Here is a 15,881-nt window from a genome sequence, read left to right as displayed (position 1 = left end):
CAGTTACAATAACTTCTGCAAGTAGGTAACAAGTGTCTGTATAAGGAAGCTGCTAAGTGATGGCCATGTGGGGGCTATGAGGGTTCACTTTCTACCCCAGCAATATGGAGTTTAAGAATAAAGGTTAATAATGTTTATATTATAAACTTTATAGCAATGTAACTACAAAGTTTTAAAGCTTTATAATAAAGGGTAATAAAGTTTTACTTTAAGCCACCTCTAGGGTTCCCAAAGAGATTTGGGACATAATTTGTTTGTCTCCGTGGATGACAGAAATTAAGATACTGCATTTACATGTGGAGTTACATATAGTGTACTGTATTCTTTATACACTAGAATTACACATTTCTGCTCCTAAAATGGGGTTCTGTCTTTGACAGATTTTAGATGAATTGCTAAGATGCACTCCTTTTTCAGTGCAAACCTTTCACACTTAAGTGGTAGGAAGGCTGCCGTGCAGCACAGCTTGCAAGGAGGACTTGACTTACTGAAACCAATGTTGGAGACATGAAGTAGCTGGTTAGAGTAACAGGGCGGTGAGCTGTCACTATAATCTTCCTTTTCTGTTTTCAGAACATCAGTTCTGTAGTAATTAAATTATTTTAAATTGTTTGTGGCATTTGTATGACATTTCCCCTGCGGTTGTAGGAAGAAGGATGCAATGCATCTGCGAGTGTCTGCAAGCATGCTGATAGTTTTTAGTGAACAGTACATAACTGAAACGCGCATGCTAAGCTCATGATGTAAGAGGTTCCTTCTTTGCAAAGGTTGGATAATAAAGATGTCTTATATTGAAGTGAATCAAATGATAGGTATACCAGAGAAGATTTTTATTTTAAAATTTTCCTGACTCACCACAGCCTTTTTATCTCTTCATTAGAGTTATTATATTCAAAATTTAGTAAAAAATGATTACTAGTAAGTTCTTTAGTTTTAGGACCAAATCCCTTTTATTAAATCCATCTCATTAAGATTTAGAAACCTCCTACAAAAATTTGACAGCACTTCTCTGAAAGATTCAGTGTGAGAGACCCACTGCTGGGAAGTTAAAAACAAAATTGCAGTCAGAAGTACTCTTCTGCTTTAGGGTATAACAATAAAATACGGGATTTTACTTGTTCTTAAGTGTGTATAATAATCCAAACATTACAGTCCACAGAATGTCCTTATATTTTTCTCTGTTCAAATGTTTCATTAATGCTTCTTTCCAGCTCAGAGTCAGTACAGCTGTTGTGTGGGGAATTAACAAAATCAAGTAGGAAACTAGCAACAGTGTGCACTGTAAGTCAAGGTTTCTTGCTAAGGACTTCCCATTAATGAGCTATCATGCCCTCACAAAGTCTGTAGGATATACTAACCAGGTACAAAAGCCTGCTGAGTAAACCCTTATTTTTTGAGAATAAAAAGGGAAAAAATCCCAACTCAACCCAGCCCAAACAAAATAGGCCAAATCAAAACAAACAAACAAACTCACTCCAAAAACCCCAAAAGCAAAATAAAACACCAACCAACCAAACAAACAAACAAAGCAAACAAAAACCCCAAAAACAAACAAACAAACAAAAAAACCCACCAAAAAGACCAAAAACCCCCACTTTTCTTTTCACAAAACATATGGAACTACAAATATTATACCACAGAAATTTTGCTGTGTTTTCAAAGTATAGAAATCTTGATTAGTTGCAACACAAAACATATTAAATATGTCTACATTTTGCTCTTCATGTTAAAGCAGGTTTCTGAACATCAAAAACTCTGATATTTTAGTACTTATATAGAAACTTTTAAAATGGCATTTTCCAAAAGGTTTTGAACACTGTCTTGCTATTAGAACTGTCAGTCTTTTGAATTTATGGCATTAAGGCTAATGCTGAAATTTCACATTGGAATGAATAAGTCATACATTGTTAATACTACAGAACCTTAAATAATGATTCACTGCATAAAAATATGTTGAGAGTCTCAGAAAATTCAGTTATGAGGGTTCTTAATCTGAAGGGAAGAATGGTATAAATACAATTTTATGGGCTGTTTGTATTCTAGAAAAAATATTTTAAAATGAAGTTTACATCTAGGTACTTAGGTAATGATATATACTGGGCGAGGGAAAAGAAAACCAACTGTAAATTTTCCTTTCTTCTTTTTCAGGTCAGAACTGTGGAGGCTTAGTACAGGGGCCAAATGGTACTATAGAAAGCCCTGGATTTCCTCATGGATATCCAAATTATGCCAACTGCACATGGATCATTATCACAGGAGAGCGTAACAGGATACAATTGTCATTTCATACTTTTGCCCTCGAGGAAGATTTTGATATTTTGTCAATTTACGATGGACAACCACAGCAAGGCAATTTAAAAGTGAGGTAAGGTCCCTTTTTTTCTTTCCCAATTTCTTTCTGTTGGTCTGTCTCTTTACCTTTCTTTCTCTCTCCTGAGTATATGTTCTGATAATATGTTAGAACATATCTTGGTTCATCCCCAGCCAAGGGGACAGAATTGCTCCAACATCTCCCAGAGAAAGATGTTAATCTAAATTTCAGACTTTTATGGTTCTAGCTTGTGTATCAGTAACATCAGTTGTACTTAAAATTTACACAGTCCAAGGTCAGTGTTGGTGAAGGCCCTGAGCACAGAATTATTCCACTTTTCAGTATTTTTTTTTTTTCTGCTGGTGGAATTCAGGTTTTGCCAAGTGTCCCTTTCTTGAAGGAACCAAGCACCAATTTCTGAAAGAATTCTTACTGAGATGAGTTCAGCCATAAATTGTTTGACTTTGCCAAAATCAAAATTCTTCACCATTAAGCAGTTAGGGATCTGTAAAGGTCAGAACCTGGTGTGTCTTATCTTTCCAAATACCACTGACGTCATAAAGAGGCTTTATGGAAGCTTTTTGATTTGAAGCTTTTCACAACTTCAGGTTTTGAAGCATTAATTTAATTGGTGTCTTGTTGTAAATTCCTCAGTCATTTGCTGGATCTGGACTGCAGAGCTGGAAAGCAAACAGTGGTTTCAGTGCTGCTCTGTCATTTTCTATTCAGGCATGAGATTTATTGAGTAGTGTAAAACACTGCTGTCAGTTCTGTTGTCTGATTACCCTTTTATATGCTGCTGATTTATACTATAGTGCTAAAACAAATGTGAGAGCATCACCAATTTGTTCTGCATTTGAGTGGGTATCATCACTGGATATTTTTGACAGGAACAATGTTCTGATTGATTGTTTACTCAATTCAAAAAGTTCTGAAAACTTTGGAAGGTAGTACACAGCTACCAGTAATTTAGATGTGCAGTGTGTGGGCTTAATTTACTGTACTAAACTGACCTTTAGTACTTGTATCACCTGTAAAAAGGAAAATTATTTTTTTAGTCAAATACTTTTGTTAGCATTATCTAACATGCCTACTTGTTTTGTAGTAATCTCAGTAGAAAATAGTTTAAAGGAAGAGCACCAATACAGCAGATATTTTATTTCTCATTGCTTGTATTTGCCATCAGTTACCCTTACAAATGGCATTATGAAGAAAAAAAGCATTTGTTGGCTTTGCAGCATGCAGAGGTTAGCATAGCAGGTTTTGAATGACAAGTTTCTATTGACTTCTCATATCCCATGTCATTCCCTTTGTTTTACAAAGAGCATTCACAGGTGTACCCCTATGCAGTTATGCATTTCAAGACAATCATTTTGGCAAATATTGGAAAATTGTAGTATTGGTCTTTTAGCTGACAGCATGCAGATGCAAGAGAGCATCTTGGAAGCTGTGCTCTAGGGCATGCACTTCTTTTCCCCCATAGTTAAAATATTCCACTACATTTTGGGTATTTGTGCTTCTTTAACCATCTTGCCAAATCTGGAACTCTTCTTAAAAATAGCTGTGTATCTACATCACCACCACAAACAATAACAATTAAGTAATGCTCACTCCATATTTTGTGTAGTACTTTTTTTCTGCTGCTACAGCAAAACTGAGTAAAAATGAATAGTACATTCAACTATTTTATTGTGCTGCCTGAAGGACCTTTCAGTATGCTAAACATGCACCACTACTTCCACTACTTACTGATCGTAAAATCAAAAAAATAGAAAAACATATAAAATGTATTGAAATTATTAGGCAAAGGAATAAATTGGTTTAGGCCAACAGTGTGGAGAAAGAAAAGCATAACAGCGGGTGATTACATGTATATGAACTTTGGTTAGTGCATTATTAAAGCATATACAGGTTTGAGAGATAAATTACACCTAGTAGTAATCACAGGCTTTTGTAAGCTATAAGGTTGTTGAGAATTAAGGTATTAGTGGGAATAGAGTAAACAGAAGGTACTAACAAGTGCTATTTTACATCTTCATATTTTTCTAGAAAAAATCCAACTAGCATTCTGAAATTCTGTGTAATTCTGAGATGTGACCCAAAATTGTCCTTAAAAGATTGCTACAGTGGATTTATTTTTATCATTGTAAAGATCACAGAACAAGACCCAAGATTTTACACACAATATATCATTTATATATAGATACATATAGTGTGTATATTTATATCTCTGTACATATATTTCGTCCAGGACTGCAACACAGGCTGGGATCTATCCATCTGGGGAGCAGCTCTGTGGGAAGGGACCTGGGGGTCCAGGTGGGCAGCAAGCTCACTGTGAGTAAACAATGAGCTGTTCCTGCAAAGAAAGCCAGAGGGGTGCTGGGCTCACCAGCAACAGCATCACCAGCACAGATTAACCAGTCATTGTCCCACTCTGCTCAGGGCTTGTCAAGCCACACCTGGAATACTGTGTTCAGTTTTGCTCCCACTATACAGAGGGACGTGGACAGGCTAGAGAGGGTCCAGAGAAAGGCCACGAAGACGATCAGTGACTGGGAAATTGCCATGTGAGGAAAGACTGAGAGAATTTGGCTTGTTCAGCCTAGGGAAGGGAAGACCTTGTCACCACGGTCCAGTACTGAAAGGGTGGCTACAAAGAAAATGGAGACTTCCTTTTTTTGGAAGAGTAGCATAGAAAAATTAGGGGGTATAGGGTACAAGTCACTTCTGGGTAGATTCCAAATGGACACACAAAGAAATTATTTCACAAAGAAAAGCATCAGCCATTGGCAAAATCTCCCCATGGAGGTGGTGGATTCCCTGGTATTGGACGCTTTTAAGATTCAGCTGGACGGGGTGCCAGGCCATTTTAGTTAGACTGTGCTTTTGCCATGAAAGGTTGGACCAAACAATTCTTGAGGATCCTTCCCACCTGGAATTCTATGACTGTGGTTTTGTGATATATAAAAGAAGAAGTTTTAGGTCTATTGGCACCTGTTATGATAATGATTTGTTGCATAATGTGGTCTTAATTCTACAGAAAAACAAGATGTTAGATAATTGATTTCACCATATATTAGAACAAAAACAAATATTTCAGTTCTTTATTATTGAAAGAAACTTACATTTAAGCAAAAATATTACTTTATCAGTTGATGGAAGAAGATTTCAAAATATAGCTACATTCTAATTTAACTGAGAGAAGGTGTAAAATATATTTTTGATTTGTATTTCATATTCTAAGGAAATTTTCATTTTCTATATGCAGTTAATTGTCAGCATGTAGAGTTCATACAAATGAAGCAGAGATGCAAGTGGGGTACACTGAGACAACAGTTATTATTCAGATGTGTCCCTGGTGGATCATTTCCTTATGTAAGCATTATATTCAGTAATTCAGTGTAATCCAGGAGCTAACAAATATTTATTTTGACTTTTTTTCTTTGTCATATGTATCAGATAAAATAGTAAATGGCTATATTTTTAAACAGAAAGGAGAAATGTATAAGACATAGAGGCATAGGTCAGCTGTGAAGAGGCTCAGGGTAAAGGCAGATGGACGCTGACAAAGTGACCTATTGACTGCCAATAGATGCATTACCTGCCACAGGCAAGTGAATTCAAAACAGTCATAGGTTGCAATAGATTGCAATACCTATTTTCCACATCTGAAAAATGCTCATTAATTTTAGCATAATTCTTGTTACAATATATTTTTTCTATATGCAGAAATCCTGAATAGGGGATTCATAGAGAGGTGTAGAGAAACCATAACAGGACTGGGTACACAGAAAGCACCTCTGTTGCTGAAGAGGTGGGGTGGGGTGTTAGTGGGATGGAGTACAAGTTGTATGTTAAGACACAGAACGATGAATTTTACAAATGTGATGAACTGAGACTTTGTATGTGCAATTGCCTCCATCTCAGTTTATACCATAAGAGTACAATTTTTTTCCTATGTCAACTACAGGTAAATGCTGTAATCTCTGTGTTAAAATGTCTGTCAGTAAAAGTTACTCTTTTAGTGTCTCACACTTAGTTTACCTAAGATCTAGTTGCAGATCTGTGCAATAAAATCTGAAATAAAACTTTTTCAGGTTTTTCCAGACAGTCCTAAAAAACTTTCAGACAGTCCTAAAAAACCTTTAATAGTGGATTCCAAACAATTTGGTTTTCTCTCACACAGTAAAGCTGCTAATTAAATTATATACACTAATGGGAATGCACATACATGCAGCTGTGAATTTTTTTACTGTGTGTATGCACATCTGTCAGTTGTTTTAGACATACATAATATCTATTTTTTGGAAAGTGATTTTAAAATATCGACTTCCCTTCATGGCTTCTCAGGCCTTCCAAGCATTGTTTACTTTACTGCAGCCTAACTAATAATATAACAGATGCTGCTTGTTATTACTCATAACAGTTGAAATAAACAGTTTTGTTTTAATGGAGCAGTAATGCATACGATGAAAGTTGCTAATGTAACATAATAAAATACAGATTACCAAAAATTTTCTGACAAGAATATATAAAATGTGTGCCTAATAGCAATATATTCCCTCTGCTTTCTTGAATAGTGCAGCACTAAAAGGAATTAAAAATGAATTATTCACAGTATTCACTTTTCCCTGTCTCCAACAAGCCATAAACCATATTCTGTACATCATAATCCAAGCATAGAGGTAAAACTTGAAGTCTGAGCTCTCACTTGCTATTAAACCTCTTTTATCAATCCATGATTTATCATGTATGCAACATTTTAAATTTTTGTTTGTTTTTGTTCTGTTTCTTTGTTGTTTATTTTTTGATTGTTTCTTCAGAAACCATTTCTGTCTTCCATCTCTCCAGGGTCAAGAGAACAGTGAAGCAATGATGGGGTGATTGACTTTTCTACAGAACTGCTGACACTGCAGCAGCAAGAGTTTTGTGTGATTTAAAGTTCTTGTTTCTTTTTCTTTCCCCATGAAAATGACATATGTAATTTATTTTACCCTTTTTATTTCACACTATTTCCTAAAAAGTATAGAAGAGCTTTGTGTGTGTGTGAGCTGGTGGCTGTGGCTGTGAAGAGAAGAGTATGGGTTCCTAGAGTAGCATTTCTCCAGCTGAAGCTTACTGAGAACACAGCACAAAGTAGCAGGCTAGTGTTCACATTTAAAAAACAAGATTATTGAATAATTTCAGCAGAACATTCTGGTACTTCACATATCAGTAGGAAAAGGAAAGCTATTACTCTATATTATACAATTATTACTGAGTTCCTGCCAGGTGACATGCTCATTAATGACTACTGTTCCCTTTTTTATGTTAATCATAGAATCATGGAATAAAATGGAATGGCTTGGGTTGGAAGAAACATAAAAGATCACCTGCAAGCCTCTGCAGTGGGCAGGGACATCTTCCACAAGACCAGGTTTTTCAAAGCCCCATCCAAACTAAGCTTGAACACTACAAGGGGTAGTGCACACGCAGCCTCCCTGGGCAACCTGTTCCAGTGCCTCAAAACCCTCTTGAGGAAAGAATTTAACATCTAATTTCCTAATATCTAATCTAGAGCTCCCCTCTTTCAGTTCAGAACCATTGCACCTTATCCTGTCACTCTCCTGTATAAAAAGTCCATCTTCCTCCTTTTTATAAGTCCTTTTCCTTCTTCCCTTGAAGTACTGGAGGCTGTGCTGATGTCTGCCCAAAGCCTTCTCTTCTCCCAGCTGAACAACCCCAGCTCTCTCAGACTGTCTTCATAGAAAAGGGGCTCCAACTTTCTGATCATCTTTGTGGCCCTCCTTTAAATCAGATTGTTCTTAGATTTTTCATCTATTAATGTATTAGGAAGAGGAAACCTTTATAGTACAGGGCTAAAATGTGATTCATTACACATTACATAGCTGTTTAAGGAAAGAAATCAAGTTATGACCTGATCACCTTAATGCTGACAAATAGTTTCTGCCAACGTGAAAAGAGAATGTAATGGAAGGAAAGATAATTTATGTGTTCAATACTGGCAGGTTCAAACTCATGTTTGAAGTGCTGGGGGTTTTTTTCTCTCATGTGGATAAAAGGTAAAATACCTATTCCCAAAATTTTAGCTTCCCAATTCAAAATCAAAAGCTTTCCAATTTTGTTGGCAAGCCTACATGCTAAAAAGATTTAACAGAAGCTGTATTACATATAAAGCCAAATAAGGAGTCTTACTAGCAAGCTAATTATTCACCAATTAGGACACATATAGAACATATTAATTACAGGTTTTAGGTTGATACTAAATGATGGTCAACTAAAAAAGATTTTTTTCCCTCTAAAACAATGGAACTCCCATGTAAAAAAAATTGATATCACATTTTAGGAACTATTATTTCTTGGGGGGAAAAAATAGATTCATTTAAGAAGGTGAAGCAGTGCTCGAATGTGTACTGTAATATTCATCATCAGTGATTTGAAGCTTTTTTTAATGCAGTTGTTTAAGTCAGCATGATAAGATGCATGTGAGGCTCACCATAGTGAAAAAGTGAAAATGTATCTGTGCTCAGTTTCTTTGTCCTCTTGGAGGTAGACCTCTTTTTTCATCTGACACTGGCCATAGTACATCTTCAAAAAACATATGGGTGATACTTCTTTGCCTCTTCCATACTTTTGAAACTGAGCCTTTATAAGTGTCAGCAGTGGCTTGATGTATTTGTATGTAGTACTGTACCATCAAAAGTGTTACAAGTAAGGATTTAGAAGATGGGAGCTAGGATATGGTTCCAAAACAAACAATTTTACAACTAAACAGGTGATAACATTACCTCAATTACTGGTCGTAAAAGGAATTTTTATTCTTAAATTCTTTAGTTTTTGAGAGTGAGGACAATTGCTGCCCTTTATTTTCTGCCATCTAAATATTTATTACACACAGAGAGAGCATTAAGCAGATTTATATTATTATTTCTGCATCTTCTGTTATGTTGAAAAGATAAGTTTGTTTTATTTTAAATTATATATGTTGAATTGACATGATTATGTACAAAAGTCCTGCTGATCAGCATTCCTAAATACGGTGTATACAATAATTATTGCAACTGTCCTTGGTCAGACATAAGTCACTTCCCTTTACTTATGTTCTGACTGCAAACTAATAATTAAATTACAGCTGTTACAAAATTTTAAGCTGGACTCCACAATGAGAATGAAGTCCAGCTGTCAAAATCTTTCCCCTTTTGGTTTGTTGCTGTACATCCTTATTGTGGGATTTTCTATAATTTCTATGTTACTGCAGTAGATAACATTTTAATTAGTACATAAACTATGTGCTATGAAGACATTTTGATGCTTGTTTGTTTTAGAGAGGAAAAACATATTTTATATGCTAACTGTCAAATTAAAGGGGACTGAAAAACCTTTATAAAATGTAGTAATCATATTTCTGATGCATGTAATTAGGTTAAACTGTGAATCATGTTCTCTCACTGTCATCTGGTAATTACCTCTTGCCTTAACTGAGCCTTGTGATTATTGACTGTATGATCGCAGTCTGGTTTTGGATCACTCTGTGCTGGCCAGGGATGTAGTGATCATGGCACAGGTAGAACATCAGAAATGCTCAAGCATTTGAGGGGAATTCTGCAGTCCCTTATTTCTGAATTTCCACAGTGGAAGTCCAGCATCGTCTCCCCCGTCATCCAGTCACACACAATCAATTTCTCTAGTAAAACAAATTTTGTAGATAAGTGTTCTCATAATCTTGCCATTTCCAATATTACTTGGAGATTTTCCTCGGTTTTCATATTGTTTGTGTTCACAAGAGTATCTGCTGACATTATTAGGGGCCTTGGATTTTGACAGTTATGTTTTTCCCACTTCAGTCTAAAGTATAGCCCTGCTGGCATCCCAGATCATTCCTGTGTTCATATTTGCATTTGAGTGAAAACGGTCTATTCTCATCTCCATTCAACTCAATGAATTCATTAAAAATGCTAACTAGCCAGTGGCTAAGTGAAGCCCATATAATAAGACTGACTCTGATCATAAAGCAGTTTGAAGAGAAATTTTGATCATAGGCCCAATACAAACCAGACAGGGAATGGCGAGCTTTAAACCTTCTTTTATGTCTACAAACCTCATTTATATGTTTCTCTCTTTCAGAAAACAAAATAATTAAAAAAAATTTTTTTGTTTATCTCCCACAGCCCCAACACACACACATATTCTCTGCTGGATTTTTTTGGAGAGTCTAGTGTGACCAAAATCATGAAACAAAAGCACAATGGCAATGAAATGAGAATAATAGATGCCAATATTGGACTGCCTGTTTATCTTAGTTGCTAAGATGGGCTTCTCTTGGCTTCTGAAGTAAAGTCATTATTAATAAAATTGTGATAATTTTAATGTAAATTATTAGAAATTATTTACCAAAAACTCCTCCTCATTTCTTGTTTCTAAGTACTTGAGATAATTCCTAAATTAATGAGACAAACTGGGGACAGAATGGCTGGAAAGTGGCCTCGCAGAAAAAGACCTGGGGTTGCTGGTTGACAGTAGCTGAACAAGAGCCAGCATGTGCCCAGGTTGCCAAAAAGGCCAATGGCATCCTGGCATATATCAAGAATAATGTGGCCAGCAGAACCAGGCAAGTGATTTTCCCCAGTACCTGGCAGTGGTGAGGCCTCAAATCCTGTGTCCAGTTCTGGGCCCCTCATTTCCAGAAAAACATTGAGGGGTTGGAGCAAGTCCAGAGAAGGGCAATGGAGCTGGTGAAGGGTCTGGAGCACAAGTCCTGTGGGGAGCAGCTGAGGGAGCTGGGGGTATTTAGCCTGGAGAAAAGGAGGCTCAGGGAAGACCTTACTGTTCTCTACAACCACCTGAAAGGAGGCTGTAGCCATGTGGGGGTCAGCCTCTACTCCAAGACAAGCAGCAATGGGACAGGAGGAGGAAATGTCTTCAAGCAGCACCAGGGGAGGTTCCAGTAGGACATTAGGAAGAAAATTTTTACTGAAGATGCGTGGCATCCCCAAATTCTCTGGGCAATCTGTTCCACTGAACAATAAATAATTTCTTCCTAATATCTAATCTACATCTACTCTCAGTTTGAAGGCATTCTGTCTTGTCCTGTCAGTACATGCCCTTGTAAATAGTTTCTCTCCACTTTCCTTATAGGCTCCATTTAGATACTGAAAGGTTTAAATTAGGCCACCTCAAAACCTCCAGTCTGAACAAACCCAATTCTCTCAGGTTTTCCTCATGTGATCCCTTTGATCATCTTGGTGGCTCTCCTCTGGACTCACTCCAACAGGCCCATGTCCTTCCTGTGCTGGAGACCCCAGAGCTGGATGCAGTGCTTCAAGTGAGGCCTCGCCAGAGGAGAGCAGAGGGGCAGAATCCCCTCCGTTGCCCTGCTGCCCAGGTTGCTTTGGATACAGCCCAGGATACCATTGGCTTTCTGCGCTGCGAGCACACACTGCCAGGGCATGTTCAGCCTCTCATCAACCATCACCCCCAAACCCTTCTTGGCAGAACTGCTCTCAGTTGTTGGTTCCCCAGCCGGGATTGATATCAGGGCTGACCCACCACAGATGCAGCACCTTGCACTTGGGCTTGTTAAACTTAATGAGATTCTGGTTCCTCTTGGTGACCTTATGTGCTTCAGGTGTGTCAACAGCAGCACACAGCTTGGTGTCACCTGCAAATTTGCTGAGGGTACACTCTACCCCCTAATCTCATTAGTGATTATCCTTTACTATACTTAAAAATTGTGACAGTTTGGTGTTTTGAGAGCTTCATCATAAGGAAAAATGATACAAGATCATTTCTTTGTTCATGGTGATGAAGTAATCAAGTAGGTGTTCCCAAGAGAACTATGCAGGGACCATGTGTTCCCAGATTCAAGGTAAAGAGGACCGACATCCTTTGTCTCACAATTTATAAATTTTCCATCATAAAATTGATTAAAATTTCCTGTTAAAATACAGGATTTTTCTTTGCATTTGGGCTGCCATATGTGAGAAAATTATTCAGATATTCCTTTGTGACAATGAATGAAACATTTGTATACCTTTTTGAAATTCTGCATTTTTTTCACTAAAGGGAAGATGATTGCCCAGTATTTAATAGAAGAAATTACAAAAACTATTTGTCTTGTGATGGAGAGCAAATACTGTGGTACAAATACATTGGTTAGCATAATTTCAAGTATCAAAAGAGGAAGTTATGGGTGTTTTACAGAAAGCAAATGATTTTAAAAGAAAATTGCTTTTAAAGGTAAATATTCCTTTTTTTAATGAAAGAAGTGTTAACTAGAGAGAACAGTAATATTAAACAAAATTATGTTTCTAATAAAGTGCAAGGCATTTGAGTAACCTGGTTTAGTGGAAGATTCCCTGCTCATGACGGGTTTGGAACTGGATGATCTTTAATGCTTCTTTCAACCCAAATCATTCTGTGATTCTATGAGTACTTTGGAGAATTAATTTCACAGGGTTTTCCTTAGAGAACAATTCTTGTGTGCTATTAGATGTGTGAGACAAACCTGTGCAGCCAAGTTAGAAAGTATCAAGGGCAGTAGTAAAGCAACTATCCTTTCACACAGTGAAACTATCATTTCACAACCGCTGTGGAGAAATAGAGATTTTAATTCATACTTCTCATATTTAGTTTTCTAGGTTATGTCTTTCAAAATCCTAATACCTGCCAACAAATGATGTAGGACATTAATTAGATTGCTAAATTTTGTTCAAAATTATGGACTGAAGTTGTGGTATTATTGTGCATATATCAAACATCATACCTATCACTTTTGTGCCGCATATCTTTTTATTTACCTTTTGTAATAGGAAAGAGTTATTTACAAAATGTATACCTTCTTATCTTATCTTGAAAGAAGTAAAGTATGGAAAAATACGTTTTAAAAAAAATCAAAGTAACCTTGAAATTTCAAACTGTGTCACTGAATAAGCTTAATATTGCTCTGTAAAGTGAAAGAATATGTTGCTTGGTTAAAACTTATGTGTGCAGTCCTTCAATAAATGTTCCACAGCATACAGAATGTGAGGCTCTAAAAAGCATGGCATTTAACAAGAAAAACCTCTCTCAGACATTGCTTCATGTTTTTTTCCTTTAGAAATCATTGAAAATATATGGAGAAAAGGCTCCCTTTCCTTATAAAGATAAAACACCAGGCCATTAGAACACCAAGACATCAAAATTTCCTTTGCGTGCTACAAGCATGAAAAAACAAATTGAGCATAACAAGTAAACACAAGGATCATGAATAAGATTTCTTGTTTGTTTGTTTCTTTTTAATATTTTAGGGCCTTTAGCCAAATATTCTAATATCATGCTGTGTGAAAAAGAAGTTGGTTTCTCTGCTTGCTGTGAGATGTTCCAAGTTTGGAAGAATCCACCACTCTGAAAAAAAAATATGAAAGAATACATTACCATGAATAACTCAACACTCTCTAGTGAGGGAAGAAAAGCAAGCTATTTGCATGTAAAATGAAAAAATTACACTCCATCAGTGAATGAGTATCTAATATCAGATTGAAAAGGGGCCAGTTTTGGGCTGGTGCATGGGACGTTTGCATGTGAATTCCTAAGTTATAATTAAGTTGATCGCAGCGTTCAGTCTGCGGTGACCTAGCATTGACAACAGTGAATGGAAACAAATGGACGCAATTGTCTGGCAAACTGAATTTCAACCTTGATAACAGTTAAGCATCTTATTAACAAGGACTAAGATTTTCAGTGCTGTTTTAGAAGAGGAGTAAATAAGGCCTAGTAACAAGAGCAGAAACTATGTCTTCAAGGAGAAGTTTTGTGACAGTGACTGCACAGCAGTGACTGAAGTTAGAAAAGCACAAAGAGCAGTAATAGTGTCACTCTTTTCCCATTGTTCCCAATCTCCACAGGTGATCTGTGTCTTACTATTTCTTTTCAATCCAAATTTCTTAAAGTTTTGTCTTCATCTACCCATAATTTCTATGGAAATTACTTTTGTATCAACCTGGGACCTATATGGTCCCTTTTATGTTTTACCAAACTCTTTTTCCTGGTCTTATTTCAAATTTCCTACCCATGATCTTTCCAAATCTGCCAAAATAAAACTTGCCGCATTCGCTTACAAAAATTTGTAATTTTTTTTTAGGAGAGAGACTCTTGTAAACATGACTGTTATGAATTAATATTTGAGAGACATGTAGAACTGGAAAGTTAATGCATATGAGTGGACACAAACTAAGTCTGTGCAACCCTGCAAATTATAGGCAACTATGCTCTTTTTTTAAATCCCAAGAAGATTCAGTGACCAAAAAAATTCAAACAGATTCCATAGACAGAAAGAATTTTTCATGCAAAGAGTCAGAAGAGAAAAAAGGATCTTTTACAAAGTAAGCTTTCAGAACCTTTCTTTATTTGAATGTTTATTCCAAATAGGACACTTTGGAGGGAATGGAAAATCACAAGACACATATGAAAGCAACAGTGAATTCCAATATATGTAAATGTGAACTGTAGGGAAAGTCTAGTTTAAAGTATCCAAAAGACTTAAAGAACATTTTTTTCTACTTCAAACAAAATCATAATAGAAGAATTCTATGAGACAAATAGAAAGCTACAGCCATGAACTCTGAATCCCCTTTAAAATGCTGCTTCTGAAATCCTGATTTTCAAATGTTGCAGTTCTCACTCTCCTAAGGTGAGGAAGAGCAGAGGATCAGAAGAACAGTATGTTGTTGTAGTTGTCCTAGGACTCCATTATACTACAAATCATCAATAATATACCATGCAGTAGTATGTTTCAAGATTCAAGTTATTTCCTCCAGCACTACAGCAGTGACAAATAAGGAGTACAGTTAGAATAGTTATTTAAAGAAATAACTTAACTAATAAAATCAACAATAATTTAATAAAACAATTTGGGCAATTATTGAATTATACTTTTAAAATTTTTAAGTAAAGCACTAATTTATAAATTTTTAAAAAAATAATACAGTAATTCACTTTACAAAAACCAGTTTTCAACTATTCAGCATATTTGGTAAGTTTTTGCTATCTGTTCAAGCTTACTTTCACAGTATCATCTTGTCCTCATTTATTTATTCTTGCTGCAACCATTAATCATAGGTTCTCTCATTCTTTTCATAAAGACCTTGCCAAAATGTAGGCTTGTTAACTTCAGCATTTCAACACATGGAGAACAGAGAGGAAGAGTTATTTCAATATTAGGCCTTAATCATTAGTACTGTTCTACTGTTTTCTCTTTGTGTTTTAAACACTCTGTCCTGTCACAAATGGAGAAAGATTTTTTTCTGCACCCAGTTGGAACAAGTCTTTGTAATCTTATAAGTTCACAATAAAGGTGATAAGTTCTTCTTCTCAAGAGGAATGCATTAACACACTCTTGCCAATAAGTTTTCGTTTCCTATGCTCAGAGTTGTTGCTTGTGTATAGGAAGATTCTGCCTAAAAAGAAGTATGAATGCCCTTAGATAAAGCTTTAGCTGAAATTATTTATTTTGTTTCATGGCAATGATATTTTAGGAACCAATTCATGACTTTGAAATTACTTCTTTTTCTTAATTTATATATTTAATATA

At 36.1% G+C, this 15,881-nt stretch overlaps 1 protein-coding gene across 2 annotated transcripts in view; it reads left to right on the top strand.

Annotated features, from left to right (window-relative positions):
- The window catches only part of CSMD1 (CUB and Sushi multiple domains 1), a 1,065,169-nt gene that overhangs the window by 210,229 nt on the left and 839,059 nt on the right, over positions 1-15,881 (top strand). For both annotated transcript variants that reach the window (XM_038133051.1, XM_038133050.1), the window contains exon 2: positions 2,149-2,365. In XM_038133051.1, coding sequence (XP_037988979.1) covers positions 2,149-2,365 — 217 coding nt within the window. The remainder of the gene's footprint in view (positions 1-2,148; positions 2,366-15,881) is intronic.

The sequence above is a fragment of the Motacilla alba genome, chromosome 3 (genome assembly GCF_015832195.1).
Source record: "Motacilla alba alba isolate MOTALB_02 chromosome 3, Motacilla_alba_V1.0_pri, whole genome shotgun sequence".
NCBI lineage: Eukaryota > Metazoa > Chordata > Aves > Passeriformes > Motacillidae > Motacilla > Motacilla alba.
This window is presented reverse-complemented; position numbering and strand designations above follow the sequence as displayed.